This window comes from Lepus europaeus, chromosome 18 (genome assembly GCF_033115175.1).
Source record: "Lepus europaeus isolate LE1 chromosome 18, mLepTim1.pri, whole genome shotgun sequence".
In the NCBI taxonomy this organism is placed as follows: domain Eukaryota; kingdom Metazoa; phylum Chordata; class Mammalia; order Lagomorpha; family Leporidae; genus Lepus; species Lepus europaeus.
This window is the reverse complement of record NC_084844.1, coordinates 43,775,426-43,800,984: the sequence shown is the minus strand read 5'-3', so window position 1 is coordinate 43,800,984 and position 25,559 is coordinate 43,775,426. Positions and strand designations below refer to the sequence as shown.

The window sequence follows — 25,559 nt, the reverse complement described above, 5'->3', positions numbered from 1 at the left end:
TGCACGGCGCTGGCTACGGCTCCGGGGTCCCTCGTGGACCTGCCACCCACGCAAAGGAAGAAGGCTGTTTGCGGCTTTTTAGCACGTCCCGCAGCGGCCAGCAACGGCGCCGGCCACTTCCCACCCACGGTCGGGCTCCGCTCTCGCGAAGCTGCTTAGACGAGAGGGGTGCCTGCCTGGAGAGTTGCCCCTCGCGGGCCGGGTGGGCGCCGAGAAGCAAGGACCTACGGCCTTGGCTGCCCGTGGGCGACGCTGTTTCCGACGGCGCGCGAACGATAGACACGAGTGCAACTTAGCAGAAGCGGCGCTTTGGTGCCGTGGGGCGGACGGCGGGCTTGGGTTCGCGTTTGCCTGGGGAAGGGCCGGGAAAACCCCAGGTTGTGCAGGGGGAGTCCTCGGGGGAGGCCGGGACCGGCGGCGAGCCTCGCGCTTGTGCGCACTCCCGACGCGGCCGCCCGTCCAGGGGGACCTCGGCTCTGCCCGGGGCCTGGGGCCTGGAGTGCGGGGAGTTAACGCCAGGTGCTCCCGCGCCTCCTGCTCTGCGGGGGCTCCACGAAAGCCCCGCGGTGTGCAGAAGGGTGATCATTAGCTAGGGGTGAGCGGGCGAGGGCTGTAAGGAAAGGGGTGTCGGGTCTTTGCCCTGCCCCTCGAGAGCACCTGCGAACCCGCCCGGGGGCACGGGACACCGGAAAGGCCCTGGAAGGCCGGCGTCGGCTGGCCAGGCTGCCCTGTAAGCCGAGGGAAGGCCGCGGAGGGGCGGAGGAAGCAGCTCACCGGGGACGCTCGTGCTCGCGCCTAGAAACCGACGGGGGCCCTAGGAGCCGCCCTGGGATTAATGGGTAACCTTGGAGCCGCCAGGAGAGGCAGAGCAAACACCCAGCCGCTTGGGTCTCTGCGCTCCACTGGTTTCCTGCGCCCCCGCTTCCCCCTTCCCCCACTGACTCCCCGACACACACGCCCCCTCCAGCCCTCAGCTGCTCCTTTCGGCCCTGGCTCAGGTTATCCCCCGAATGCCAGCTGCTCTGCTCGTCTGGCGGCGGGCGGGGACCCCGCGCCACGGTGAGGACAGGCTGACACCCAGCGGCCGGGAGCCGCAACTGCACCAGGCGGCGGTGGGCAGTGAGGGTCACCCCGGGAGCCGGGCCACGGGGGCAGTCTTCCCCGCCCCGGCCTCCGGGGAGCCGGGGAAGGACTGGGATAGCTGGACGAGGACTGTGACAGCCTCGTGGCCCCCGGAGCCCCCGGGCGGGCTGGGAGGAGAGTGGCGATGGGTGACTCAACAGTTCCTAAGCCATCACTCGCGAGAGGCGCGGGAGAGGCAGGTAAACAAGTCCGCCTCTGGCCGGGTGGAAGAAGAGGGTCTGGGCGGAGACCGTCGTTCAGCGCGCGGCTCCGACTCTTCCCCGGGCCCTGGGCGTGCGGTGGGTCCCGCCCAGCTCTGCCCAGAAAGGAGTTGAGGGCGGAGAGTTCTCGAGGTACCCGCCCAGGACGGGGGAGCCCGTGCCCCCCGGGGAAAGTGGGGACGCGGGTTAATGAGGCCGGACAGGCGAGGGCGGCTGGGGGCCCCCGTCGGCAGTCGGGAGGAGCCTGCAAAGGGCGCCTCGGCTGCGGCGTCCCGGACCGCCCCTTCTCGCCCGGTGTCCCCCTGAGCCGGGCGGGGCTCGGGCGGCCCCGGGGAGAAGGGGCTCGCGCCCAGCGCGCGGCGGAGGCGCCCGAGGGGCGGGGGCGGGCGGACGGGGCGGGGCGGGGGCGCGGGCGGCGGGGGGCGGGGGCAGAGGCCGGGGAGGAGCGAAGGGGCCTAGAGGGCTCCGCGAAAACTGTGTGGCGCTGGCGCCGGTCGGAGAGGCATCCGGGTTGGACCGGCCCGAGTCGGAGCTCTGTCCCCAGCACAGCCCGAGGAGGCAGCCTAGAGGGCGGACGGACCGACGGCAGGGAGGGCCAGCATGTCCCTGCTGCTGCACCCCGCCCTGCCGCTGCTCCTAGGAGCCACGCTGACCTTCCGAGCGCTCCGGCGCGCGCTGCGGCGCCTGCCCCTGCCCGCTCACGTGCGAGCGGACCCCCTGCGCACCTGGCGCTGGCACAACCTGCTTGTCTCCTTCGCCCACTCCATTGTATCGGGGATCTGGGCGCTGCTGTGGTGAGTGAGCGGCTGGGGGAGTGCGGTGGCCCGGGGATCGCGCGCGGGGCTGAGAGCGGGCCCCGCGTTGCTCTCCCCATCCCTCGGGCGGGCTGAGGCCAGGCTCCTCACCTGACTCCCTGTTTGGAGTCCTATCCAACCAGCAGCAGTTCTGGGAAACCAGAGGCACCTGGGTTTCGTCCAAGCCCCTCCTCACTCCCAGCCAGCCAATAGCGCGAGGCCAGATTCTCAGGGGACTGGCGGGTAGCGCGGGAGGAGGGGGTCTTTGGGAGTGCCGGAATGAAGAGGGCCTCCCCTTCTCCTTCCTCTGCAGTGTGTGGCAGACCCCCGAGATGCTGGTGGAAATCGAGACGGCGTGGTCGCTTTCTGGCTATTTGCTCGTTTGCTTCTCTGCAGGTAGGTCTTACCGGGAAGTGTAAGGGCACAGGGAGACGCAAACTCGCTCGGCCCCCTTCCTGACCGCCCCCCCCCCCCCGCGCCAGGGTATTTCATCCACGACACAGTGGACATCGTGGTCAGTGGTCAGACGCGAGCTTCTTGGGAATACCTCGTCCATCATGTCATGGTGAGTGAGACACAGGGCGACCTACGGCTCTTGCCCCATCTTCCCGAACCTGCGAGGGAGGTTGTCTTAACCCTCGCCCATCCCTGCGTCCTACTTCTCTTGCTAGGACGCTCAGGGTTGGCAGCGTTGCTGTCAGAGGCCTGCCACCTACAGCCTCACTGATGGGCTGGCTGGGCACGTTAGCCAGCACCAGAACCTGTGGGCAGGGATCGAAGTGTAATCGTGTTGGATGGGTTAAGCCTCTCTTCACCGTGAACTTGGAAGACGCTGGGTGCTTTCCAGCGTCCACTCTTGTGGTAACGCACTCCCTCACTGTCTCCCAGGCCATGGGCGCCTTCTTCGCAGGCATTTTTTGGAGCAGCTTTGTCGGTGGGGGTGTCCTGACGCTCCTGGTGGAGGTCAGCAACATTTTCCTCACCATCCGCATGATGATGAAGATCAACAACGCCCAGGACCACCCCCTCTACCGGGTCAATAAGTACGTCAACTTGGTCATGTACTTCCTCTTCCGCCTGGCCCCTCAGGCCTACCTCACCAAGTTCTTCCTGCGCTACCTGGGCCAGAGGACCCTGGGCGGCTTCCTGCTGGTCACCCTGCTCCTGCTCGATGTGATGATCCTCACTTACTTCTCGCGCCTCCTGCGCTCGGACTTCTGCCCTGAGCGTGCCCCCAAGCGGCAGCACAAAGACAAGTTCTTGACAGAGTGAGACCGAGCCTGCCACTTGTGGCAAGGGCAGCAGATACAGCCAAGAACAGAAACCGCCTCACGGCAGTGGGACTCAGCCCCAGGCCTGGGTGTCCTGGGGCCAGCCTCTACCTTGAACCTGCACCCACTATTGAAAACACTAATGAAAGCACTCCTCTGAAGTTCTTTCTTTTCTTGGGCAAGGGGTGAGGGAAGCTGACCGACCGGTCGGACTTGGTTGTCAGGTGTGTGAAGACCAAGCTACCCAAAAGTCAGCCAGCCAACCCACAACGGATGCTAATGGAAACTCTGCAATTGGCCCTCTGCTTTCTGTTATAGCTTCACACACAGCCTCTTCCAGGAATAAAGGGGGCTCTTAAAAAAGCTTATTCCTATGATGAAAACAAGTCCTAGTTGTCCTAGGACAACTAACCCTTAATCTGAATAACAAATGTGGTGGTGTGCCAGGGCTGAGTGTTCCAACAGGGTAAGCTGATCAAGAGTCTTGCCTGGGCCACCAGGTAACTCAGTGTGTATCATATCCCAGAACAGCCTCCACCCAGCCCAACCAGAAATGTGACACAAAGACAACAAGCCTATGTATGGTGGAAAAACATATATTTAGAATTAGCCAGCTGGACTCAGTTCAGATGATCCCAATCTGAAAAACAAAAGGGGACTTGGTTATTGGAGCTGCAATGTGAACATTAAGCTGGAATGTCATTGTTAAAATGCAAAATGACAGACTGGTCAGCTAAGGATGGGCTCCAGCCAATGACTCAGCCGTCAGGCTCTGGTCACGGACACATCCTTCGCAGGGGAGGAGATACGCGTTACAGAATTCGGCGGAAAGGAAGCTTACTTTGTTGGCAACGTCCAGAGCATCATAGTCAGGAGCCAGCCGCACATAGGCCTTCTTCTCTCCGTCAGGTCTGGGGCAGAGAAGGGAGCCTTAGTCCTTGCTGCTCACAGCCTCCTGCCCCTCCAGCCCTGACCTGGCGCATCAGTGGTTCCTTTGTAGGTGTCATTCTTTTCCAAATAGTGCATTTTCCATCATTTGCGCAGACAGGGCTAGGGAAGCCATCACAATGCCAATTCCCTTTTATGGGAAAGGCCACAGGCCATTCTAAGACGTAAATAACTCAGGTACTCTGACAAACTGCTTTACTCCAGTGCCTGCCTCTGCTCAGAGGTAGGAATCCAGGCGAGCACCAAGCCCATAAACCCAGTCCTGTAAGTGCCCTCAGGTCTCATCTCAGCAAGGACTAATTACAGCAGGGGCGCTCACTTCTCAAGGCTCGCACACTGGGAAACCCACTTGTGAGCCCCAGAACAGCATCGAGGAGCTTTATGCCACCCAAGCTTTCTCGTTCCTGACCACGGCCCCAGCCTTTCCATGCCATGGGGCATTCCAGGCACCTGTTTACCTGATCAGGGTGTTGACTTTGGCCACATCAATATCATAGAGTTTCTTCACAGCTTGTTTGATCTGGTGCTTGTTGGCCTTGACATCCACAATGAACACCAGGGTGTTGTTGTCTTCTATCTTCTTCATGGCAGACTCCGTGGTCAGGGGGAACTTGATGATGGCATAGTGGTCAAGCCTGGAGGAGAGACAAAATGGAGTCACCTCGCCAGGGTCCAGAAGCAGAAAGACAGGCCCAGTCTGGAGCCTCCGTGCATCAGACAATGAGGTAGCGATCATCTGTATCAGACTTTGGTCGCTGAACAATGTCATCATGTGCACCCTGACACTTAGGGCCCAAACCCTCAGCCTGGGGGCAGACCCCCCCACACCCATTTTGTTTCACAGAGAAGCTAGTCTCTGCTCAGCCAAACACTACCTTCCTGTTCTAAAACTAGGCCACATCTCCATCTCTTGTTATGCTGAGTCTGCTAACTGCTCCTCCATGGACACACCCTGCTGCTGGCAATGTCTACCACAGCTCTAATCTTCACTTCCTAAACTGTAACTGTGACTAGCAGCTTAACACTAAAACGCCCAAATCAAGCCTTCCCCGAGTACAGTGTGTGAGTATTTGGGAGTGCAAAGAAGCTTCTATACTATGTTGGTCAGCCATTAATGCAAAATAAAAACAACTATTCCTTGGCTGGTGCTGTAGCTCAATAGGCTAATAATCTTCCGCCTTGCGGCGCCGGCACACCGGGTTCTAGTCCCAGTCGGGGCACCGATCCTGTCCCGGTTGCCCTTCTTCCAGGCCAGCTCTCTGCTGTGGCCAGGGAGTGCAGTGGAGGATGGCCCAAGTCCTTGGGCCCTGCACCCCATGGGAGACCAGGAGAAGCACCTGGCTCCTGGCTTCGGATCAGCACGGTGCGCCAGCCGCAGCGGCCATTGGAGGCTGAACCAACAGTAAAGAAAGACCTTTCTCTCTGTCTCTCTCTCTCACTGTCCACTCTGCCTGTCAAATAAATAAATAACTACTCCTCACTATCAATTAAGCATCAACCTGCACTCCCACCTTCGAAGACTGGCAACTACAATAGGTGCCATGAACAAGAATCTAAACTTGAACCTCCCAGCTAAGGAACATCTCTTCAACTCTACGGTATACTCCCAAGAAAACGGACTCTCAAACACCAACCACACGTGGGTCAATGAACCTAAGGGGTAAGCTGGCCAATGTGACCCCTTCAAATAGGACCAGGAACAGAGCAGGAACAATCCTCTCAGGTTCCCATCAGAGCAGCACACTGGGTGCCAGGCATGTGAGACCGCGCTCCAGCACGGCCAAGCTTCCCAAAACACCGATGGAGGTGCCGGAGTGGGGGCAGGACTGACTTGTTTCTCCTGGGGGCGCTCTTCCGAGGGTATTTGGGCTGCCGTCGGAGGCGCAGTGTCTTGGGCCGCCGGAAGGTGGGGGACGTGCGGATCTTCTTCTTCTTGTGGCTGTGGACGCCTTTCAGCACTGCCTTCTTGGCCTTTAAGGCCTTTGCTTTGGCTTCGACTTTAGGAGGGGCAGGAGCTAGGAGACAAGAAAACTAAGCTGTGTGATTCAGAACTCGGTCACTTCCGGCCCCAAGCCCTGCAGCAGGCGCCTCGGCCACATGTGCATCAGTGGTTCCTTTGAAGACATCATAAACCTCAGGAAATTAAGATTTTTCCATCATATGCACGACGCTGGAGGCTAAAGCGATCCACTTTAGTAATTTCAAGGATACTAATAAGAAAAACCTAACTAGCACCGAGCGAACGCTCAAATACTTGTCAGGGCGTGTGCTAGCAGTTTTATACGTGCCGTCGCAAAGCTACCGGGTGACAGCCCCGCTCAACACCGAAAAAGCAGAAAAACGAGTAAGGCTCAACAGTTAACTCCTTACAGATCTGGAAGCATGGAGCGACGACCTCCGGACGCGCGTAGCTTCCCAGAGCCGGCTGGCTGGCTCCCCCGGCCGGTGATGCCGCGCGGGTTGCCTCCCCAACCCCCTTCACCCCATGCGGTTGGGCCCACGCGGCCCACACACGCCACAGCGTGACACGAACACAGAGAGCAGCTCTGGAGCAGATCCCGCACAACTTAAGCCATTCGCCGCCCTCCTAGTTTGTCTGCTCGGCGGGGATCCCCATGCAAACCAGACACGGACCCCAGCCCAACACACACCTTCCTTCTTCGCCTTCGGCGCCATCTTGGTGAAAAGGGTTTCCAGAGGCCGTTCCCATGGGCTTATAGAGCCAAGTCTCACGGGAGAATCGCGATATCTTGTACTCAAAGCTGATTGGACAATCTGTAGCGTGACGCCTGCTGGGAATTGTAGTTAACTGGTTCTCGCGCGAGCGGGACTAAGCGTAAGGCACCCCTCCCCTCGGAAGGCAATAAAACTTACGGGAAACTAGTTTTTTGACGACACATTCGTTGGCTTAGGCTTGTGGATGGCGTTGCGGGTTGCCGTTTGGATCCCGGGCGTTTCTCATCTCGAGCAAATAAGAGTCTCAGGGAACAGAGGGAGACGCGAGGAAATGGTAACCTGCCCGGAACACAGTCGATTGGGAAGCGTGAAGCAGAGGGCTAGAATGTCGCAGCATAGCTTCCCTGAGAACACCTCCCTCAGACAGCATCTGTGGGGATTTTGAAATTTGAAATGTATTTTTAAAACTTTCTAAACAGACACATACTTACAAATGTATATATTTACAGAATACCATGTGATGTTTCTATACTTGTATGTATTGTGTAATGTCCAACCAGGATAAATATATCCACCTCTCCAAACATTTAACATGGATTTATGATGAAAACATTCAATATCCTATCTTTTTGGGCTGTCGTAGCAAGTTAAGCTTCCGGCATCCCACATGAGCACCAGCTGAAGACCTTCTTCTGCTTTGCCTTTTTTTTTTTTTTTTCTTTTTTAAAGATTTATTTATTTTATTTGAAAGGCAGAATTACAAAAAGGCAGAGAGAGAGGTCTTCCATCCACTGGTTCACTCCCCAGATGGCCATAATGGCCAGAGCTGCACCAATCCAAAGCCAGGAGCCAGGAGCTTCTTCCTGGTCTCCCTTGTGGGTGCAGGGGCCCAAGGACTTGGGCCATCTTCTGCTGCTTTCCCAGGCCAGGCTGTTCCACTTTTGGCCCAGCCTGCTAATGGCCTAGGAGAGCAGCAGAGATGGCCCAAGTGCTTGGGCCCCTGCACCCACAAGGGAGACCAGGAAGAAGCTCCTGGCTCCTGGCTTAGGCCTGGCCCAGCCCAGCCCTTGAGGCCATATGGGGAGTGAACCAGCAGATAGAAGATCTGTCTGTAAGTCTGCCTTTCAAATAAAATATAAGTCTTTTTTAAAAATCCTGTTTTTGTTTTGTTTTAAGATTTATCTGTTTATTTGAAAGGCAGAGTTACAGAGAGGCAGAGAGAGAGAGTGAGAGAGAGAGAGAGAGAGAGAGAGAGAGAGAATCTTCCATCCTGTAGTTCACTCCCCAGATGACCGCAATGGCCGGAGCTGGGCCTATCTGAAGCCAGGAGCCAGGAGCTTCTTCTGGGTCTCCTAGGTAGGTGCAGGGGCCCAAGAACTTGGGCCATCTTCTACTGCTTTCCCAAACCATAGCAGAGAGCTGGGGCAGAAGTGGAGCAGCCAGGACATGAAATGGCACCCATACAGGATGCTGGCACAGCAGCAGCGGCTTTTACCTGTCATGCAAGCCAGCCCCTCTTTTTTTTTTTTTTTTTTTTAAAGAGAAATATACAGTACATTACTGTTGACTATAGTCACTCTACTATGCAACAGAACCCCGGAACTTCTTATTCCTGATTATAACCTGACACCCCTTAATCATCCTTCCCCCACTCCTCCCTCCCTCCACCCCTCCCCAGCTGCCCAGCTGGTACCCATCATACTTTTAAATTCCATGAGATCACTTTTTTTTTTTTTTTCCCCAAGAGACTCCACACAGGGGTGAGATTGTGGGGAATTTATCTGAGCTTTGCTTATTTCACCGCCAGTTCCACCCAGCATCTGTGGAATTAGATCCAGAAAGGAATATAATTCATCAATAATAGTGGCTTGGGGACTGTGAAGGTCCAGTGTGTTAAGGGTGTTGTATCAGGGGTCGCACCTGTTTTCCCGATCATCTCTTGAGGGTCTCTCAATATTCCAGACACCGGGCACAGATTTCTCCAGGATTCACTCAGGTCCCTCCCCCGAAGGAGTCGCCTAACGCTCAGGGTTGCCACTCTGAAGATGGGTGCCCACCCCGCCCCAGCTCCCTTATGGAAACCGGATGTCCCTTTTGTGAAATCGGCTGTGTGCTGTCCCTTGCGTCCATCCTGCAAGGCTGTGCAAAAAGGAAAAGTTGTTTTTTCAGGGGGAAGATTCTAACGGGGTCAGAGTAGTGGACGCCCCTAGCAGAGAGGAGCCCTGGAATCCCAGGGCCGAGCCCACCGCCAGAGCGGAGGTGTCCGGCTCCCTTGGCCTTTTTCTGTCCTCCACGGAGGGCGGCAACTTGGCCTTCGGCCCCACCAGCCCCGCTGGACAGAGCAGCCTTGAAGGACGTCTCTCCTGGGGGGGCACCCCCTTGCCGCTGCCCTCCGCCCTCCCAGGGCAGAAGGGCGAGCAGGGGCAGCCTCCATGAGTCACGTCCCGGGCCTGGGGTTGGGAAGGGAAGCGCCGCCTCTCCTTGGGCCCCTTCTCTCCCCCTTTGCGCTCCCCGCGGGTTCTGGCCTCGCCAGCTGCGGCGCAGCCGTCATCGATTCCCCATCAGCGACTCGGCCGGGTAAGGGTCCCCAGGAGGGCGCAGCCTGGGCACGGGTGCAGGGTGGGCACGTCCGGGGGGGTCCCCCATCTGCACAGGCTCCGGGTCGGGTGGGAGCGGCAGAAGAGGAGGGGGAGGCGAGGGCGGGCTGCGGGCCGAGAGCCGGCGGGGAGAGGGGCAGGGGGCGGCCCTTCTCCAGGAATTTCCGGGGATCGGGTTACCGCGTTCGCCCAGCGAGAGCCAAGGGAGACGCCAGGCCCTGCGGCGGCCCCGGGCCCCCCTCGCCCCCGCGTCTAGCGGCCCGCGCGGGGCCTTGGCCGCGTCGCCCCGGCCCACACTGACCCCGTGTGGCGGGGCCGCCTGGAATGGTAGGGCCGCCTCAGCCCCGAGTCGTCGTCGGGGCTCCGCGGCCGCGGGTTATCGTCGGAGCCCTCCGGCCCCGCGTGATCGTGGGGTCTGCGCGGGCCCGGCCGCCCCCGGACCAGACTCCTCGCCCTCGGGCGGCGGCCGAGGGGTCTCCCCGCCCCCGAGTCGTCCTCGGGACGCCCCGCGCCCGGGTCGTTGTGGGCTCGCCTCGGCCCCAAGTGATTGTCGCATCCCCGTGGCCCGCGGTGGTCGCAGCGTCGCCGAGGCCGCGGGCTCCCGCAGGCTCCCCGTGGCCCCGAGTTATAGTCGGGACGCCCCGGCCGCGGGTGATTGTTGGGTCTCCTCGGGCCCGGGGCGCCGGAGCGGATCGGGCCTCGGCGCCTCCTCAGGGCGCCCCGCAAGGCCACAGGCAAGATGAACATTCTGGCGCCGGTGCGGAGGGACCGCGTCCTGGCGGAGCTGCCCCAGGTAGGCGCCAGGGCCGCGTCGGGTTCCCGGCTTCTGCAGGGTGTGGGCGGGCTGGAGGCGGCACCAGACCCGTGAGAGGATGGGGCCCAGCCCGCCACCCAGCGAGGCCGGCAGGCTCGGGTGGTCTCCGTCCCCCATCCCAGCCCGCCTGGCTGTGGGACTCGGGCACCCAGTGGGTGAGCCCCATTTTCTTCCCCCCCTCTCACCCAGTGCCTGAAGAAGGAGGCCGCCTTGCACGTGCGCAAAGACTTCCACCCCCGCGTCACCTGCGCCTGCCAGGAGCACCGGACAGGCACCGTGGGGTGAGTTAGGGACACCATAACAGGGAACAAGTCCCAGGCCACCTTGTAGTCACAGGAAAGGGACACATCCCCCGCTCTGGGGCCTGTGTCAGCCCCTGCCAGCTACGCTGTTACTTGGAGGCTTCTTTCCTCTCAGCGAAGGGGTCCTGAGGCCGGGGAGGCAGTGGGGTAGAAAGGTAGCAGGCGTGTCTGTTCCTACTGTGCAGAAGCTGTCCGCGCGGGGAGGGGTCACCTGCCCAGCTCCCCAGGGCAGGAGGCTGGCAGTGCCTGCTGGGATGAGTCGCAGGGTGGGTTGAAAAAGGTAATGATGCTGATAATAGTTGTTGCCGTTAATTGAGCATTTACAGTATGCCAGGCGGTGTTGAGTACTGTCACTGTCTTTTTTTTTAAAGATTGACTTATTTATTTGAAAGGCAGAGTTACAGAGAGGCAGAGGCAGAGAGAGAGGTCTTCCATCTGCTGGTTCACTCCCCATTTGGCTGCAATGGCTGGAGCTGCACCAATCCTAAGCCAGGAGCCAGGAGCTTTCTCCAGGTCTCCCACGTGGGTGCAGGGTCCCAAGCACTTGGGCCATCCTTTACTGCTTTCCCAGGCCACAGCAGAGAGCTGGATCGGAAGTGGAGCAGCCGGGATTCTAACTGGCGCCCATATGGGATGCCGGCACTTCAGGCGGCAGCTTTACTCACTACACCACAGTGCCGGCCCCACTGTCTTTTATTGAGTAGAAAACACACTTAGGGTGCATCGTAATTTCAGAGATGTTAAAAGGGGGTGGGTAAGTGCACTAGAATACAGGACATTTAAGGCAGGTATTTGGCATAGTGGTTAAGATCCTGCCTAGAGGCCTGTGTTATGGGCACTGGTTTTTGTCCACTCTGATCCAGCTCCGTACTGATGGCCTGGGAAAACAACAGAAGATGGCCCAAGATGCTTGGGCCCCTGCCCCCATGTAGGAGAACTGGATGAAGTTCCTGGCTCCTGGCTTTTGCTTGATCCAGCCCTGGCTATTGCAGCCATCTGGGGGTGAACCAGCAGATGGAAAATCTGTGTGTGTTTGTGTGCGCTCTCTCTTTCTAACTCTGACTTGCAAATAAGTAAATCTTAAGAATCCCAAGCAGCATCTTTTTTTTTTTTTTTTTTTTTTTATGTCCCACATCAGACTTCCTGGGTTTGAGTCCTAGCTGTATTCCCAATTACACCTTCCTGAAACAGTGCACACTCTGGGAGACAGCATGTCAAGGCTCAAGTACCTGTGTCCCTGCCTCCCAGGTGGGAGACCTGGATGGAGTTCCAGGCTCCTCCTGCTGTGCTGGACCAGTTTTGACTGTTGTGGCCACGTGGGGGAGTAAACTAGTGAATGGAAGTCCTCTCTCTCTCTCTCTTGATGTCTGTTTCTGTCTTCTGAATAAAATGAATGAAAATTAAAATAGGAAACATATCCAATTTTAAACTTTACAACAGCCCAATAAAACATATGCTAAAGCTCCACGTAACAAATATTACAATTGAAGTTCAAAGAGGCTACGTAACTTATCCAAAGTCATATGTTAGTAAGTGTGAGGGCTGGAATTCAGATTCGTGTCTCTGATGTTGAACTCTAAAATACTCCTTTATCCTTGGGCTGGTGCCGCGACTCACTAGGTTAATCCTCCGCCTGCGGCGCCAGCACCCCAGGTTCTAGTCCCGATTGGGGCACCAGATTCTGTCCTGGTTGCTCCCCTTCCAGTCCAGCTCTCTGCTGTGGCCAGGGAGTGCAGTGGAGGATGGCCCAAGTCCTTGGGCCCTGCACCCCATGAGAGACCAGGAGGAAGCACCTGGCTCCTGGCTTCCGATCGTCGCAACACACCGGCCGTAGCGGCCACTTGGGGGGTGAACCAATGGAAAAAGGAAGACCTTCCTCTCTGTCTCTCTCTCTCTCTCTCTCTCTCTCTCTCTCTCACTGTCTAACTCTGCCTGTCCAAACAAACAAACAAACAAACAAACCAAAAAACTCCTTATCCTCAGTACATCTGTCCAGGCAGCTACCTGGGAGACCTGGTGTCCATGGTAACCTCAGGCTGGGTGCAGTACCTTTCTCAACCCAGCAGGGAGCATTAGCACTCCCTAGGGTGAAAGAGCTGGTGCCCACTCTTGTGTCCAACAGATTTAAGATCTCCAAGGTCATTGTGGTGGGAGACCTGTCGGTGGGGAAGACATGCCTCATTAATAGGTAAGGGGGTGCTGTAGCTGGGCGGGGCTGGGCTGGGCTGGGCAGAGTGGGGCTGGGTGGGGCCTAGGCCAGAGCATCTCGTGCTCCTCAGGTTCTGCAAAGACACCTTTGATAAGAATTACAAGGCCACCATCGGCGTGGACTTCGAGATGGAACGGTTCGAGGTCTTGGGCGTCCCCTTCAGTCTGCAGCTGTGAGTGTTTCCTCCACCTTCAGCTCTGCCTCCCCCCGCACCTGCACTCCATCCCTTCACATCCCTGTGCTCCGCTCCCCCTTCCTCCCAGTTGGGACACCGCTGGACAGGAGAGGTTCAAGTGTATCGCGTCAACCTACTACCGCGGAGCTCAAGGTGACGGGCTGGGTGACGTGGGGTCGGGGGGGCTGCGCATGCACTTGGCCCCTACTTGAGAACTGGGGGGATTGGGGCAGCGAGCCCACAGTATCTTCCTTGTCAGCCTGGGGCCATTTCCGCCTCTCTTGCAGCCATCATTATTGTCTTCAACCTGAATGACGTGGCGTCCCTGGAACACAGCAAGTATGTGAGGATGCTCTCCTGTAACGGGAGGCTCCGAGGACGGAGGGCCCAGAAAAGAGGGGTGGCGTCCACGAGCAGAGAGGGAGTAACCGGGCGTGCGGGCGCCAGTGAGGGCGCCCTGGGCTCCCTCATTCCTCACTGTCCGCCATCCGTGGCAGGCAGTGGCTGGCCGACGCGCTGAAGGAGAACGACCCTGCCAGTGTGCTTCTCTTCCTGGTGGGCTCCAAGAAGGACCTGAGTGTGAGTGTGCCTGTGGGGGGCCTCCCAGCTCGGTGAGGGGATCCCCGCATCTGACTCTCACGTCCCCCCAGACTCCTGCTCAGTACGCACTCATGGAGAAAGACGCACTCAGGGTGGCCCAAGAGATGAAGGCCGAGTACTGGGCGGTCTCCTCTCTCACTGGTGAGTTGCTGTCCTGCCTCCTGTCCTCTCACTCCTGCCTCTCTAGCAGTGCCCGGTGCCCCCGGACCTGACACTGCCTCTGCGTGCCCATCCGCTCCCTGTGTCAGGTGAGAACGTTCGAGAATTCTTCTTCCGTGTGGCGGCACTGACCTTTGAGGCCAACGTGCTGGCTGAGCTAGAGAAATCCGGGGCCCGGCGCATCGGGGATGTTGTCCGTGAGTGCCTGTCTGGTTGGGGATGGCAGGGAGCAAGGGGACCCTCCGGTCCCTGCTACACATCTCTCCCACGCTTCTTCAGGCATCAACAGTGACGACAGCAACCTCTACCTAACTGCCAGCAAGAAGAAGCTTGCGTGCTGCTCCTGAGTGGTGAGGGGACGATCCAGAGACTGCTCATCCCTGGGCACCGTGGCGCCCTGACTCCCTCAGAGCTTGACCTATGGGTGTTTGCACTGTTTTCCTAGACCAAAGAGCTGCCCCTTGGTGGCAATGCCCCAGAGGGGTAGCTGGGACCATTCTACTTACTTCCGGCCCCTGGGCACCATGCCAAAGACTGGATGCCTTCCTATGCCCCAGGGGCTCTCCAGCATGCACAGCAGCGTGTGTGTGTGTGTGTGTGTGTGAGTGCGCGCGCGCGCAGGGCAGTGTCCCCGCTGCCTCTCGTCAGCCTGCTCAGCTTTTTGGGTATGAGGATGCTTCGTGAGTCCAGCCTCACATTGTGCCTTATGCATTAAAATCTCTGTTATTAGCACTTTGAGGACTGGAGTCCTTCCTTGGGGATGAGGGATGTGTAAGGGGCGTGGCTGCTGGCCATTTGGGAAGCAGTGCTTCCTGTGGGGGCTCGGGCCACTCCTGGCCTTGGCCAGAGCCCAGGCAGGCTGGGAGCTCAGATGCTATGTTTGGGAGGCTGCACGAGACCCTCCCTGGGTAAGCTGGGAATGGCCAGCTTTCCTCTGGCTCCTTCTCCTAAATGTCCACCAGTAGATGATTTTTTTTGTTTGTTTGTTTTTACAGGCAGAGTTAGTGAGAGAGAGAGACAGAGAGAAAGGTCTTCCTCCCGTTGGTTCACCCCCAAAATGGCCGCTACAGCTGGCGCGCTGTGGCTGGCATGCTGCGCCGATATGAAGCCAGGAGCCGGGTGCTTCTTCCTGGTCTCCCACGTGGGTGCAGGGCCCAAGCACTTGGGCCATCCTCCACTGCCCTCCCAGGCCACAGCAGAGAGCTGGACTAGAAGAGGAGCAACCGGAACAGAATCCGGTGCCCCAACCGGGACTAGAACCTGGTGTGCTGGCGCCACAGGTGGAGGATTAGCCTATTAAGCCGCGCCGGTAGATGAATTTTTAACCCTTTTCCTCCCTTTTCTGTGAAGAGGGAAACACAGTATTGGTCGCTTTGGGGTCACCAGGTGGCCCAGGAGGGTAGGGTCCCTGGCTCTTATTCAGAAGCTGTGCTTTGAGCTGGGAGGACCTGTGTTTGACAGGAATAGGAAGAGCTCAGGACCTAAAGTGCCCTAACTGGTCACTGTTAGATGTGGAAGAGTGACCGAGACCTTAGCTCCCTGTTGACACCTGACTGGGAGACATAGATTGGCCGGAAGTACCTCAGATATCTGGGCCAAAAAAGATGAACACATGTGGTCTCCTGCTATCCGGGGAGTCCGTGGAGGACCACGATTAGGAGTGACCTGTCTGGTGCGTGCTTGGTTCCATCCTCACTCGGCCACCCCGTGCAGGAGAGATTGCTTTTTGCACACCTTGCGGCGGCTTCCCCTGCCTGGAGTTCCTCCATCTACAGTGCTGGGGAGGATTCAGGCAGCGGTGGGGTCTGGAGAAGGAGAAGGTTGGCATCACGTGGCAGCGGCGGCAGCCCCAGCAGCAAGGGTCCTCGATGGCCACACCCTTTCTCTTCTCTGTTCTTTGAGGCAGCCATGGCTTTGGAATCCAGCGCCAAGAGGAGCTGGGAGGTGTGTTGCGTGGAATGCCAGTGATGTGGCTGTAACTTTTTCACTATTGTTTCCATCTCTGCACCCTCACCCTGGCCTTGCACGGTGTGTGCCCCTGGGAAGCCTGCTGTGGGGAGTGCTTGTGCTGCACGGGTGCAGGGGCCAGTGTCAGTGCCGCCGGCCGTTCTGTGCGCTTGTGAGAGCCGTGCCCACGAGTGCATGTTGTCCTGGATCCCTGGGTGCTGGGTAGATCTTTTTGTAGTGACTTGCAATGCGCGTGTGCGCGGTGTTTCTCCTGTGGCTAAGGTGAAGGGTGCACTGTGGGATGCCCTCTGGACAGACGGTACAAGCCTATGGAAACACAAATGGACTCTTGACTGGGCACGCTTGTCTCCCGGACTGGGTGCCCCCTGAGGACTCAGGGAACCGTGGGGAGGTCGCGCAGGGGCCGCTGCCCCAGGGTGGGTGGGAGCCGGCATCACGTCCTCATCATCCTCATCGAGAGTTGGGCCGTGGACTCCCGCGGAGAGGCCCGAGGACCTCCTGCCTGAGCCCGAGGGGCTCCGAGCAGTCGGGATGGCGGCGGCGCTCCGAGCGGGTCGCTTCCGCGGGCCCGCGGCCGGATTCGGAAACGACGCGAGGGGCAGCGCGGGTTAGAGAACGTGGTGGGGGGGCCCGCGCGGCGGGGGGCGGGGCCGGGCGTGGGACCCGGCGTGGCGGCCGCGGTCCGGGGGTGGGGTGCGGGCCTGGGGGTTGGACGAGGCGCCGCGTCTGGAGAGAACTAGGGATGGGAGTGAGGGCCGGGCCCACACAGTAAAGGGGAGGCACTGGGCTCAGAAGGTGGGACGACAGGAACCGGGGACGAGCGGGGAGGCCCCGGACGAAGAACGCGGCTGACGCTTCGATCCTGCGGGAGACCACGCAGCCTAGAGCGGGGCGGGGGCGCGGGCGGGGGCGGGCACCATGAGGCGGGGCTAGGGGCCAGCCCGGGCCGAGCCGACGGTGGAGGTGGACTTGTGCGGGGCGGAGTCCTGGAGGAGAACTGGGCCGAGAGCGATGTGGGTCAGGACGACGCTAAGGATTGAAAGGTGGACGAAGGAGAAGAGCGGGTGCAAGGCCGACGACTGGGAGGAGAGCGAGAGCGGCGGTAAGGCGGGCCCGGGGCGGAGCCGGGGCTGGGGGCGGGCTCGCGCGGGGCCGTGGGCCGATGGTGAGGACGGGGGCCCGGGTCCACTCTGCCTGTGGGCTCAGTCCGGCTGGAGGGCTGAAAGGGCCTCGCCCAGGAGGCGCTGGGCTTCATTGGAGCCGCGAGGGCCGGGGCGGGCGGTTCCATTGACCCGAGGGCGGGAAGGGGTCCGGGGGTTCCACGCCGTGACATCACAATCGTCTCCAGATGGGGCGGGGACCGCCCCTCCCTCACTTCCTCCCTCCCTCCTTCCCTCCCTCGGTTCTCACCCCCTTCCTCCCTCCCTCCCTCCTCCCCTCCCTTCCCCTACTCTGGTGCCCGCCCCTTGTGCCTTAAGGGCTGGGGAGCTCCTCGGGCCGCGGGACGGCGAGGATCCTGTGCAAATGAGCATCACCTGTGAGTTTTGAGTTAGGCGTCCGTGCGCCGGTTAATGCCTTACCGGGGAAAAGCCTCTCTCTTCCTTTCCAACTGTCACCCCTCAGTCATTACGAAATGCCCACCGTGTCCAGTTTCGATCAGTCCTGCCTCAGGCGCTCTGGGCCGCTGTGTGTGGGATGAGGGGCGGGCTGCCTTTCTCAGAGCTGAGTTACTAAATCCTTGAGTTTCCCGCCTCCCCTTACAAACAGCTGATGGTTGTCGGGGCTTGATGGGAGCCGGGTTACTGAAGAATGCCAGGCTGCTGCGAGCCCCTTTCGCGGTGACACCGGAGACAGGGGGGTCGGTAGAGGCGGGCAGAGCAGAGTTTGATTGCTTTTTCCGACTCAAGCCCCTGTGGAGTGACCTCAGCGTCCAGGCTGCATAAGGGAGGCTGTAGGGTCAGGGTGAGGTGAAGCCAGAGTGGGTGGAATTAAAAAGCAATTGAAAAGCTTGTGTAGTGGAAGGTAACGTCTGTGGCGCTCCTGACACGTGGAGGGACCTTTTCTCGGGCGCGTGTGTCTTCACAGCCAACAGTAAGTAGCACAGGCTATGGGACAAGGGAGACCCACCTCTGCCAGCCATGAACGTGTCTTCAGGCAAGTTCATTTTTTTTTTTTTTTTTTTTTTGACAAGCAGAGTGGACAGAAAGAGCGACAGAGAAAGGTCTTCCTTTTGCCGTTGGTTCACCCTCCAATGGCCGCCGCGGCCGGTGCACTGCGCTGATTCGAAGGCAGGAGCCAGGTGCTTCTCCTGGTCTCCCATGGGGTGCAGGGCCCAAGCACTTGGGCCATCCTCCACTGCCTTCCCAGAGCTGGCCTGGAGGAGGGGCAACCGGGACAGAATCCGGCTCCCCGACCGGGACTAGAACCCGGTGTGCCGGCGCCCCAGGCGGAGGATTAGCCTAGTGAGTCGCGGCACAGGCCCTCTTCAGGCAAATTCTTCCCCTGAGCCTCTGTGTTCCCGTCCGTAGGACAGTGAGGACTGTGCAGGAGCCTGCACAGTGGCAGGTGTGACAGGCACACTCCGGGTCAGTCCTTTCCCTGGAGAAGCCCCCAGGCTCGGGACCTGGGCGTGTTCAGTGACAGCCTCTTGGTGGCTCTCACGATTTCTCTCAGTCAGCAGACACGGGCTGAGCACTGCCATGCTGCAGGCTCTGCGGACGCAGGCGCGTATGCGATCTGGTATTTGCTGTGACTACGTGGCTGTCATGGGCCGGGGAAAGGGACACACGACAGGTGCGGCCACTTCCGCTTGGATGACCTTGTTTTCCAGACAAGCAGGGGTTTCTTGGGCGTGGGGGCCAGGTGAGAGGAATGGAGGCGGGAGGGGTTTGAGCTACTGACACCTGCAGGAGGAACCAGCTCTTGATGGGGAGGAGGTTGTTAATGTCATGATGAGGAGTTTGTATTTCTTTGTATCTTTTTTTTAGAACATTTATTTATTTGAAAGAGTTACAGAGAAGGAGAAGCAGAGGCAGAGAATTTTCCATCATCTGGTTCACTTCTTAAATGGCTGCAACAGCCCGGGCAGGGCCAGAAGCTTCATCCGGGTCTCCCATGAGGGTGCGGGGGTCCAAGGACTTGGGCCATCCTCTGCTGCCTTCCCAGGCACATTAGCAGGGAGCTGGATCAGGAATGGAGCATCAGGACTTGAACCAGTGCTCATATGGGATGCCGGCACTCTAGGAGGTGGCTTTACCCACTACACCTCAGTGCTGGCCCCAGAAGGAGTTTGTATTTCATCATGAAGGCAATGGGCTGCTAATAAAAAGGATCTGTGTGGTAAACCAACTGGGTTCTAGAAAACTCATTCTGGCTGCCTTGTGAGGCCTGGATGAGGTTGTGAGACAGAAGGCAGGGAAGGGGCAGGCGGCAGCTTTACTCGCTACGCTGGTATCCCGTGTGGCCACCAGTTCGAGTCACAGCTGCTCCACTTCAGATCCCTGCTAATGTGCCTGGGAAAGCAGCAGCAGATGGCTCAAGTCCTTGGGCCCCCGCTCCCATGTAGGAGACCCAGAAGCTCCAGGCTCCTGATTCGGCCCAGCTCCAGCTGCTGAGGCCATTTTGGGGAGTGAACCAGCAGATGGAAGACTCTCTCTCTGCCTTTCAAATAAATAAATCTTTAAGGGGAGGGGGGTAGGGAAGCCAGGCAGAGGCTACTACAGCTGTCTAGGTCACAGACAGATGGTAAAGGTCTGAACCAAAAGCTAGGCAATGCTGGGCGGCAGGCGGCCACGGTCAGACTTGCTCAGCAAGTGGGGGTGGGAGGAGAAAGAGGAGTCAGCATTTCTAGCTGTGGTGCCAGCTGCTGTATGAAATGGAAGACACAGAGCATGAGGTTCACGGGCTTGGGTAGGAAAAAGATGGCAGATTCACACAGGGCATGTTGATCTTAAGATGTTTGGAACCATCCAAGAGAATACAGGCTACTTGCTTGGGAAAGCAGTCTGTAATTACACGCCCAGATGTACGCCATTTTATTAGTGGATGTTGAAACCATGGAAGTAGATGACCTCATTTAGGGCAAGTGTGTGTCTTGTCAATCCCTGATTCAAAGGGGTTTGGCAGAAGAGCAACGGTGGCAGGAAAGAACCGAGGAGTTATGCAGAGGAAGGGTGAGATGAGGTCTGTCCTGGAAGGCCCGGGAGCACAGTGTGCACAGTGTACAGAAGCCAAAACAGTCAGCGGGGACGGGTGAGATGAGAGAACAGGCACAGCTTTTTTTTTTTTTTTTTTTTTTTTTGACAGGCAGAGTGGACAGTAGAGGGAGACAGAGAGAAAGGTCTTCCTTTTGCCATTGGTTCACCCTCCAATGGCCACCGCGGTAGCGCGCTGCAGCCGGCGCACTGAGCTGTTCCGATGGCAGGAGCCAGGTGCTTATCCTGGTCTCCCATGGGGTGCAGGGTCCAAGAACTTGGGCCATCCTCCACTGCACTCCCTGGCCACAGCAGAGAGCTGGCCTGGAAGAGGGGCAACCGGGACAGGATCGGTGCCCCACCGGGACTAGAACCCGGTGTGCCGGCGCCGCAAGGTGGAGGATTAGCCTACTGAGCCGCGGCGCCGGCCAGGCACAGCTTTTAGGGAACTGCTGGTGGCCTTTGCCGAGACTGTTCTGATAGAGGGCTGCTGTGTGGCAGGTGGCTTGCTAGAAGAAAGGCGGGGACCCAGAGCTCGCTGCAAGAGGCTGGGTCTCCTTCCCCGGTGCCTAGTGGAGCTGTCCAGGCAATGAGCGGGTAACCTTGGAGAGGAAAGGGGAGCTGTGCAGTGACGGGGTCGGGGGGAGGGGGACAGGGCTGAGAGTGCTTTGTTTCAAGATGTTTGTAGCCTGTAGGAAGCGGAAAAGCCAGTAAGAGGGAGAGGTGACAATTCTGGCCCGGACCTGATGTCAGATTTTTTTTTTTTTTAATAAGAATTTGTTTTTTAAAAATATTTATTTACTTGAAAGGCAGAGAGAGAGAGAGGTCTTCCATCCAGTGGTTCATTCCCCAGTTGGCCACAATGGCTGGAACTGGGCTGATCGGAAGCCAGGAGCTTCTTCCAGGTCTCCCACGTGAGTGCAGGGGCCCAAGGACTTGGGCCATCCTCCACTGCTTTCCCAGGCCATAGCAGAGAGCTGGATTGGAAATGGAGCAGCCGGGACAGGAACCAGTGCCCATACGGGATGGCAGCACTGCAGGCGGCGGTTTTACCTGTATGCCACAGCGCCGGCCCCAAGTCTTACAGATTCTTTTGGCCAGTGCTTCTCTAGGATGGAGGAGTTGGTGAGGATAGAGTATCCAGACAGCGCTGGTGAAGTGATCTGCCAGGAGGGACAGGAGCAGCACAGGGGTTTCCAGGAAGTGCTTGGAGTCACTCATATGAATATTACTGTGCTGTGGAAAAGAGGAGCAGCACTGACCAGGGACTTGTGGGAAGAGGCATGGGGCCCATTGAAGGCCCTGGCAGTTTAAGCAAGGCTCAGATTCAGTGTCTCAAAGGAAAGTGGCAGATTCTCCCGTGGGTGCTGATGGCTGGGGAGCTGCCCACCCAGTTGGAGATGTTACCCAGGGCCACCCTCTGACCAGGTTCCACACCCCTGGGATAATTGCTGGAGCTACCCCTCCTGGCCTAGACCTAGCTCACTCCAGTTCATCAGCCCAGGTCCCATGATGCTCCTCCCAAAAAGTCCTCCCTGCTCCCCTGTCCCCGCCCTCCCCAGTCTTGGCAGGTGGTCCTTGCCTTTACCTCCATTTCCTGTGAGTGTGCTGCACACTTCTGTCAAGACCTTCCCTGTATCCGCCCCCACCCCTCTCCCCAGCCACAAGAGCAGGGTCTGTTTCTTAATTCTTGGCATCTCCAGGACCTGCTGCACAGGCTCCTAGGGGAAACATTAGGTGAATGAGTGGAGGGGCTGCCGCCCACTGCCCTCTGTGCTCTCTCAGATATAAACAGGTTACCCAGCTGGGAGAGAGGACGTCCGCTGGCTGGTGTGGCATCCAGCACTGATGCGTCCATCCTCTCATCTGAAGGTGGGTCTTGGGGGCTCTGGCCCCAGGATACCCCCCCCATCTCTTGGGAAACCTGCCACGTGGGGTGAAGGAAGGAAACACATGTTTGGTCCTGGGGGCTACCCTACTGCTCCCCCCACCACGCCTGCCAGGGAGGGGCCTTCACAGGATCCTGACACCCATGAATGGAGTCCTCTCGGCACCCCTGCTGAATACATCACGCCATCCCATCTCATGCATAAGCAAACAAAGGCTCAGTGAATGACTCCCTCTCAGGCCTGCCCCTCGTCTCTGGCCACTCGGCACTCTGCTGAAGAACCCCGAGGTGGTGGTGATGTCCCCGGGCCCTGCTACCAGGCCGCATTTCTTCTAGGGGTAGAGGAAGGGCACAGGATGAGGAAGCAGAATCCAAAGGGGCTGGGGATGTGGCGGGGCTCTGGGCACCTCCCAGCCTTGCACTGGGGTGGGGGGAAGGAAGGAGGGAGGGAGGAGAGCCTTGGACCACGCTGCTGTCTTGTTTCTCATGTGCCTTAAGTCCTGGCTGGTGGCCAGCTGAGTCTGGCCCGTGTTCCACCCTCCCTGGTCACTGGATCAAGGCATGGTCTTTGTAGCCTGTTAGAGCCCCTGCCAGGCTGCCCTGGAACTCCTTGGTGCCTGCCCGCCTCCTCCCCGAGGTCCAGGGGAACCTGTAGGCGGGACCCTTGTCCTCTGCCTGGGGTGTGAGACCTTGGGCTCCTCAAAGAGGCTTGTGGCATCACCTATGCCGATGGGCTCACCTTTTAAAGATGGTGGCCTGGAGGGAGAGACAGTGGTGGATGGGGACCTGAGGTTTAGAGGTTAGGCAGTGGGGGTGGACCTGGGATACTTGGCAAGAGGCTGGGGTGGGAGGCTTTCTCCAAGGCTTTTACCCCACCCCCAGAAGCTTGTCCTTGTGCCTGGGGGAAAGGGACGAAAGGGAACATAGCGTCTAGGCTGCTGGCAAGGAGGTGGAGGGGTGCAGGCTGCAGGAGCCGGTTCCCAAGTCTTTGGCTCTAGGGACTGGGGAGGGGGGAAGGAAGGGAACTGGATGAGTAGAGAGGGAGAGAACCAGGGAGGGCATGGGAAAGGGGAAACAGTGCCAAGAGGGAGAGGCAGAGGGGGAGCAGTCAGAAGGAGCAACCCAGAGCATGCTGGGGGTGGGTGAGGCATCAGCTCCTCTCTAGGTCTGGGCCACTCCACACTGGGTTTGGAGTGCTTCATACGCTGTGGGGGTCAGATGGGAGCCTTATGGGCCTATGTAGGGGTTCCTGGGGCTCCATTCTGCCAGGCCATGGGGCCTTCCAACCTAGTACCTTGTAAAGTACGGTAGCTGTAGCAGGAGTCAGAGGGGCTTGGGAGAAGTGGCTAGGTGTCGTGGGCCAGCAAGGGGACTTGGGACCAGTAGCAGACACTGCCCAGGGAGTGTGCAGGCATTTGAGGCAGTGGGAAGGGCAGTGCCAGGCCCTGCAGTTACTGCTGGGCTGAGCTGAAGTAGAACGGTTGGGGGAGGGGCTGGTGGCAGTGGCAGGCAGGTCAATGTGAGGCCTGACTGAGCTCTGGGGGGGACAGAGGTGGGACTCGGAACACCTCCCCACCCCCCAGGTGAGTGCAAGGAGACAGACACGTGCTGCTGCAAACACAAGCAGTGCACGGCGCACATCATCCACCCTTTCTCCGAGTACAGCCACTGCAACCTGCACCTGCACGCCATCAGCCACTGTGACTGTGATTCCAGGTGAGGACCCCTCCCCAGGGACCCAGGGCAGAGCCAAAGGCCAACTGTCACTGAGGGGTCCCGTCCCCCTCTTCAGCTTTGACCTGGCCCCGTCAGGCCTCAGCTCAAAGCCTTCCTCCACCCTAGAGCAGCGGGGAGGTCTCTGGGCAGCCCAGGCCCACCCCAGCAGAAGCCTGCTGTCTCAGGTTTCTGGCTGTGGGCCCTGGTGGCACCTGGGGTGCAGGAGTCAGGCTGAGTCCCCTTTGTGGCAGGGTGAAGGACGGCTCAGAAAAGGCCAACAGCAGCAGTAGCAGCAGCTCCCGAGACGCAGGCCCAGCCTGTTCCCGCGGCTCGGGCTCGGGCCCAGACCCTGGTCTGGGTCCGGGTCCAGGCTCGGGTTCGGGCTCCACCTGCTGTAACATCATCCAGACCCCTTGCTTTGAGCTCATCCCAGAGGAGGCGTGTGTGGAGAGGATCTGGTATGGCTGGTGAGTGTGGGCAGGCTGACATGGGTTTTTCTGCATGAAGCTTCTCCCCTCACGCCCGGTAAGCCTTCTCTGCCCCCCCCCTCCCCCCGCCTAGGTGCAAAAGCTACAGGCCTGTGTCCGTGGCAGTGATCCACCATCCCATACACCATGAGTGTGCAGCAGATGATCTAAATGGAGAGGAAGAGGAGGAGGAGGAGGAGGAGGAGGAAGCAAGCAAGCCCCCCATCCCAAGCCAGGTGGGGCCCACCACCACCACGCCCACTGACACGTGCACCGTCACAGTCACGGGAGCCCCGGACACGCCAGCACCCATCACCATCTGGCGGTCAGACAGCCCGACCGGGAAGAACCTGGGAGGCAAGGTGATCAAGAAGGTAAAGAAGAAGAAAGACAAGGAGGAGGAGACGACGGACGAGAAGACGAAGTTGAAGAAAAAACCCAAGAAAGGCAAGCTGACTAAGAAGAAAAGCCCAGTGAAGTCGCAGTCTTCGCCTCCAGATCTGACGCGATCTTTAAGCCCAAGAGAATTGGCCAGGATGTCAGAGTCCAGCCCAGAGAGCCGGGAAGACCTGGAGAGTGAGGACAGCTACAACGACCGGGGCCAGGGTGAGCCCTCCAGCGAGGACATGCTGGAGTCGTCATCGCCTAAGAAGAAAGAGAAGAACGGCGCCCAGACCAGGAAGACCGGGGTGAAGACCACACAAGCCAGGAAGGTGACCAAAAGGAAATCCCCCCCTGTGTCCAACCCCAATCTTAGCTGAAGTCAGCGCAACCAGGGTGACGAATAAATGCCGTCAAGCCTGTAGCCGACCCCTGGTGCCGTCCTGTCCCTCCGAACAGGCCACTTGGGGGGATGGGGTGGGTTCTGGGCATAGCCAGAGCAAGGAGTGGCAGGGTCACCAGGGGAAGGCAGTGGTGGTAGTGGTGGTGGGGAAGGGCTACAGCATTTCTGTGTAGCATCTAGGACCAGGACTGGGGTACAAGGGCTCACTGCTCCTGGAAGCCTGGTCTAACTTCCTTGACCGGCGATACCCCCAATAAACCTGAACCTTTAACCTACTCTGCCTGGCCTTTCCCTCCTCTCAGTGGCCCTGGGGAAGGTGCTGTGCACTCTGCTGGGACACCCCAGCTCGTGCAGTCCTGCTCCTTCTAGACTCTCGCAGGCCTTCTGTGCTGAATGGGGTGCAGCTGAGCTCCTGGCAGTGGAAGGGGTCCTTCCCCCAGCTCCTGCCAACACACGGCCAGTCTGGGGTGCAGTGGCCTTTTCTGACTTTCTGTTCTTCCCCAAGTAGAGGAAAGCGGAGAGAAGCCTCCCTTTACCAGCACTGAGCCCCCATGAAGAAGCAGGTGGATCAGGAGTCAGGGGCTGGCTGCTCCCAAGCCAGGGTGGGAAGGATATGGGAGCAGGTGAGTGTGGGGCCCACCCTGGGGTAGAGACA

General features: G+C 58.9%; 4 protein-coding genes and 3 non-coding genes across 12 annotated transcripts; 3 read left to right on the top strand and 4 right to left on the bottom strand.

The window, feature by feature from the left end:
- The first annotated feature begins 1,125 nt into the window (after positions 1–1,125).
- On the top strand, positions 1,126–4,821 carry TLCD1 (TLC domain containing 1). 2 transcript variants are annotated; one of them, XM_062175701.1, is made up of 5 exons: positions 1,126–1,322; positions 1,984–2,137; positions 2,451–2,533; positions 2,620–2,702; positions 3,026–4,821. In XM_062175701.1, exons 1-5 carry the CDS (start codon positions 1,268–1,270, stop codon positions 3,407–3,409), a joined length of 759 nt encoding a protein of 252 aa, XP_062031685.1. In that variant the 5' UTR covers positions 1,126–1,267; the 3' UTR covers positions 3,410–4,821. The 2 variants fall into 2 exon arrangements, with proteins under 2 accessions (XP_062031685.1, XP_062031686.1); XM_062175702.1 differs by having other exon boundaries at positions 1,306–1,322; positions 1,888–2,137.
- RPL23A (ribosomal protein L23a) lies at positions 3,983–7,107 on the bottom strand. The gene is made up of 5 exons (XM_062175703.1): positions 7,008–7,107; positions 6,188–6,371; positions 4,815–4,991; positions 4,250–4,319; positions 3,983–4,048 (listed from the first exon to the last, which is right to left on the bottom strand). Exons 1-5 carry the CDS (start codon positions 7,030–7,032, stop codon positions 4,034–4,036), a joined length of 471 nt encoding a protein of 156 aa, XP_062031687.1. The 5' UTR covers positions 7,033–7,107; the 3' UTR covers positions 3,983–4,033.
- On the bottom strand, positions 4,386–4,450 carry LOC133747381 (small nucleolar RNA SNORD42). The gene has a single exon (XR_009864335.1). It is a non-coding gene; the product is annotated as a small nucleolar RNA SNORD42 (small nucleolar RNA).
- On the bottom strand, positions 5,064–5,135 carry LOC133747383 (small nucleolar RNA Z17). Its single transcript, XR_009864337.1, has one exon. It is a non-coding gene; the product is annotated as a small nucleolar RNA Z17 (small nucleolar RNA).
- On the bottom strand, positions 6,456–6,522 carry LOC133747380 (small nucleolar RNA SNORD42). The gene has a single exon (XR_009864334.1). It is a non-coding gene; the product is annotated as a small nucleolar RNA SNORD42 (small nucleolar RNA).
- Positions 7,108–9,501: 2,394 nt separating the features above from the next.
- RAB34 (RAB34, member RAS oncogene family) lies at positions 9,502–14,620 on the top strand. The gene is made up of 11 exons (XM_062175700.1): positions 9,502–9,609; positions 10,210–10,422; positions 10,633–10,724; positions 12,868–12,933; positions 13,025–13,126; positions 13,218–13,282; positions 13,417–13,468; positions 13,627–13,708; positions 13,780–13,870; positions 13,978–14,085; positions 14,168–14,620. Exons 2-11 carry the CDS (start codon positions 10,369–10,371, stop codon positions 14,233–14,235), a joined length of 780 nt encoding a protein of 259 aa, XP_062031684.1. The 5' UTR covers positions 9,502–9,609; positions 10,210–10,368; the 3' UTR covers positions 14,236–14,620.
- Positions 14,621–16,793: 2,173 nt separating this feature from the next.
- On the top strand, positions 16,794–25,161 carry PROCA1 (protein interacting with cyclin A1). Of its 5 annotated transcripts, none has more exons than XM_062216836.1 (5): positions 16,794–16,958; positions 21,835–21,921; positions 23,521–23,653; positions 23,905–24,120; positions 24,215–25,161. In XM_062216836.1, exons 1-5 carry the CDS (start codon positions 16,868–16,870, stop codon positions 24,879–24,881), a joined length of 1,194 nt encoding a protein of 397 aa, XP_062072820.1. In that variant the 5' UTR covers positions 16,794–16,867; the 3' UTR covers positions 24,882–25,161. The 5 variants fall into 5 exon arrangements, with proteins under 5 accessions (XP_062072820.1, XP_062072822.1, XP_062072824.1 ...); XM_062216837.1 differs by lacking the exon at positions 16,794–16,958 and adding an exon at positions 17,184–17,393; XM_062216838.1 differs by lacking the exon at positions 21,835–21,921.
- Positions 25,162–25,559: the final 398 nt, after the last annotated feature.

Coding starts and splice junctions, on each gene's coding strand:
- TLCD1 (XM_062175701.1), top strand. CDS start 1,268: ATGGGTGACTCAACAGTTCCTAAGCCATCACTCGCGAGAGGCGCGGGA. Junction 1,323..1,983: donor GAGAGGCGCGGGAGAGGCAG/GTAAACAAGTCC, acceptor CGCTGCTCCTAG/GAGCCACGCTGACCTTCCGA. Junction 2,703..3,025: donor ACCTCGTCCATCATGTCATG/GTGAGTGAGACA, acceptor ACTGTCTCCCAG/GCCATGGGCGCCTTCTTCGC.
- RPL23A (XM_062175703.1), bottom strand. CDS start 7,032: ATGGCGCCGAAGGCGAAGAAGGAAG. Junction 6,372..7,007: donor GCCGAAGGCGAAGAAGGAAG/GTGTGTGTTGGG, acceptor CTTGTCTCCTAG/CTCCTGCCCCTCCTAAAGTC. Junction 4,320..4,814: donor AAAGTCAACACCCTGATCAG/GTAAACAGGTGC, acceptor TCTCTGCCCCAG/ACCTGACGGAGAGAAGAAGG.
- RAB34 (XM_062175700.1), top strand. CDS start 10,369: ATGAACATTCTGGCGCCGGTGCGGAGGGACCGCGTCCTGGCGGAGCTG. Junction 13,127..13,217: donor GTCCCCTTCAGTCTGCAGCT/GTGAGTGTTTCC, acceptor CCTTCCTCCCAG/TTGGGACACCGCTGGACAGG. Junction 14,086..14,167: donor GCGCATCGGGGATGTTGTCC/GTGAGTGCCTGT, acceptor ACGCTTCTTCAG/GCATCAACAGTGACGACAGC.
- PROCA1 (XM_062216836.1), top strand. CDS start 16,868: ATGTGGGTCAGGACGACGCTAAGGATTGAAAGGTGGACGAAGGAGAAG. Junction 21,922..23,520: donor GTCCATCCTCTCATCTGAAG/GTGGGTCTTGGG, acceptor CCCACCCCCCAG/GTGAGTGCAAGGAGACAGAC. Junction 24,121..24,214: donor GAGAGGATCTGGTATGGCTG/GTGAGTGTGGGC, acceptor CCCCCCGCCTAG/GTGCAAAAGCTACAGGCCTG.